Source organism: Manacus vitellinus, unplaced genomic scaffold (assembly GCF_001715985.3).
Source record: "Manacus vitellinus isolate BGI_N305 unplaced genomic scaffold, ASM171598v3 scaffold_62_pilon, whole genome shotgun sequence".
In the NCBI taxonomy this organism is placed as follows: domain Eukaryota; kingdom Metazoa; phylum Chordata; class Aves; order Passeriformes; family Pipridae; genus Manacus; species Manacus vitellinus.
Genome location: NW_021940704.1, coordinates 1,291,234 through 1,292,146, shown reverse-complemented (window position 1 = coordinate 1,292,146; position 913 = coordinate 1,291,234). Strand labels below are relative to the sequence as shown.

General features: G+C 58.4%; 1 protein-coding gene across 1 annotated transcript in view; it reads right to left on the bottom strand.

Moving 5' to 3' along the window:
- Positions 1-447: 447 nt before the first annotated feature.
- LOC103754956 (BTB/POZ domain-containing protein KCTD12) overlaps positions 448-913 on the bottom strand; it is a 1,021-nt gene continuing 555 nt past the window's right edge. Inside the window, 1 exon segment of the mRNA XM_018083253.2 lies at positions 448-913. This exon segment is cut by the window's right edge and continues 43 nt beyond it. Coding sequence (XP_017938742.2) covers positions 617-913 — 297 coding nt within the window. The 3' untranslated portion in view covers positions 448-616.

Sequence of the window (913 nt, the reverse complement as noted above, 5' to 3'; positions counted from 1 at the left end):
AGGCTTCATCTTCCCAACCCCCCCCTCCCCTCCCTGGCTCTGCTTCCCACCTTTCTCCGTGTCCTTAACCCAACTCTTCCTCACCCACAGCCCTTGGCAGGTCAGACCCAGTGAGTGCAGCACAGTCCCGAGCAGCTGCAGATGGACAGGGAGCCAAGTTCAGCGTCCAACACAAGCTCATCCAGCCGCAGGAATTCCAGACAGAGCACAGTCCGCCGTGTCCCCCCCTCCCACCCAAACCACGCCACAGTGTCCAAGTCCACACATCCAGGGAGGGTTGGGAGCACTGCAGAAGTCGGAGAGAGGGAAGAAGGTTGGTGCTCAGCGGCTGCTACAAGGAAGAGCTGGGCAGGTTCAACGTGGAGGAAGGAGGAGGGGGGAAAAAAACCCAAAAACCAACTCAAAAGGAGGCAAAGGGGGAACGCCGGGATTCAGGGATGGAGGTTCAACGTGGAGGAAGGAGGAGGGGGGAAAAAAACCCAAAAAACAACTCAAAAGGAGGCAAAGGGGGAACGCCGGGATTCAGGGATGGATGTCTACCTTCTAGGCAACGGCCAGCACGGGAGAGGAAAGAGGGACGGTTGGTGTTTGGTTTGTGGAGGGTTGGTTGGTTGTGTCACTCACGATAGAAAACATATTCGGTGTAAGAGGTCCAGATCCTGTCGTCCGTCTGGTCGTGGGCGAAGGCACACGTGCCCGTGGAGTTGCAGGCCACCATGTGGAAGCCAGCATCGGCCAGTTTGTCAAAGGCCTGCTCCAGGAAGGTGAATTTGAGGTAGTACCTGGAGGTGTACCTCTCCGGGGGCCTGTCCGGGTCCCTGCTCTCGTTCAAGGTGTCCCCAAAGACCTCCTTGGCCAGCGAGGTCTTCCCGCACACCATGATCCGGGCCACCCTGCGGAACTTGGCGTCCGT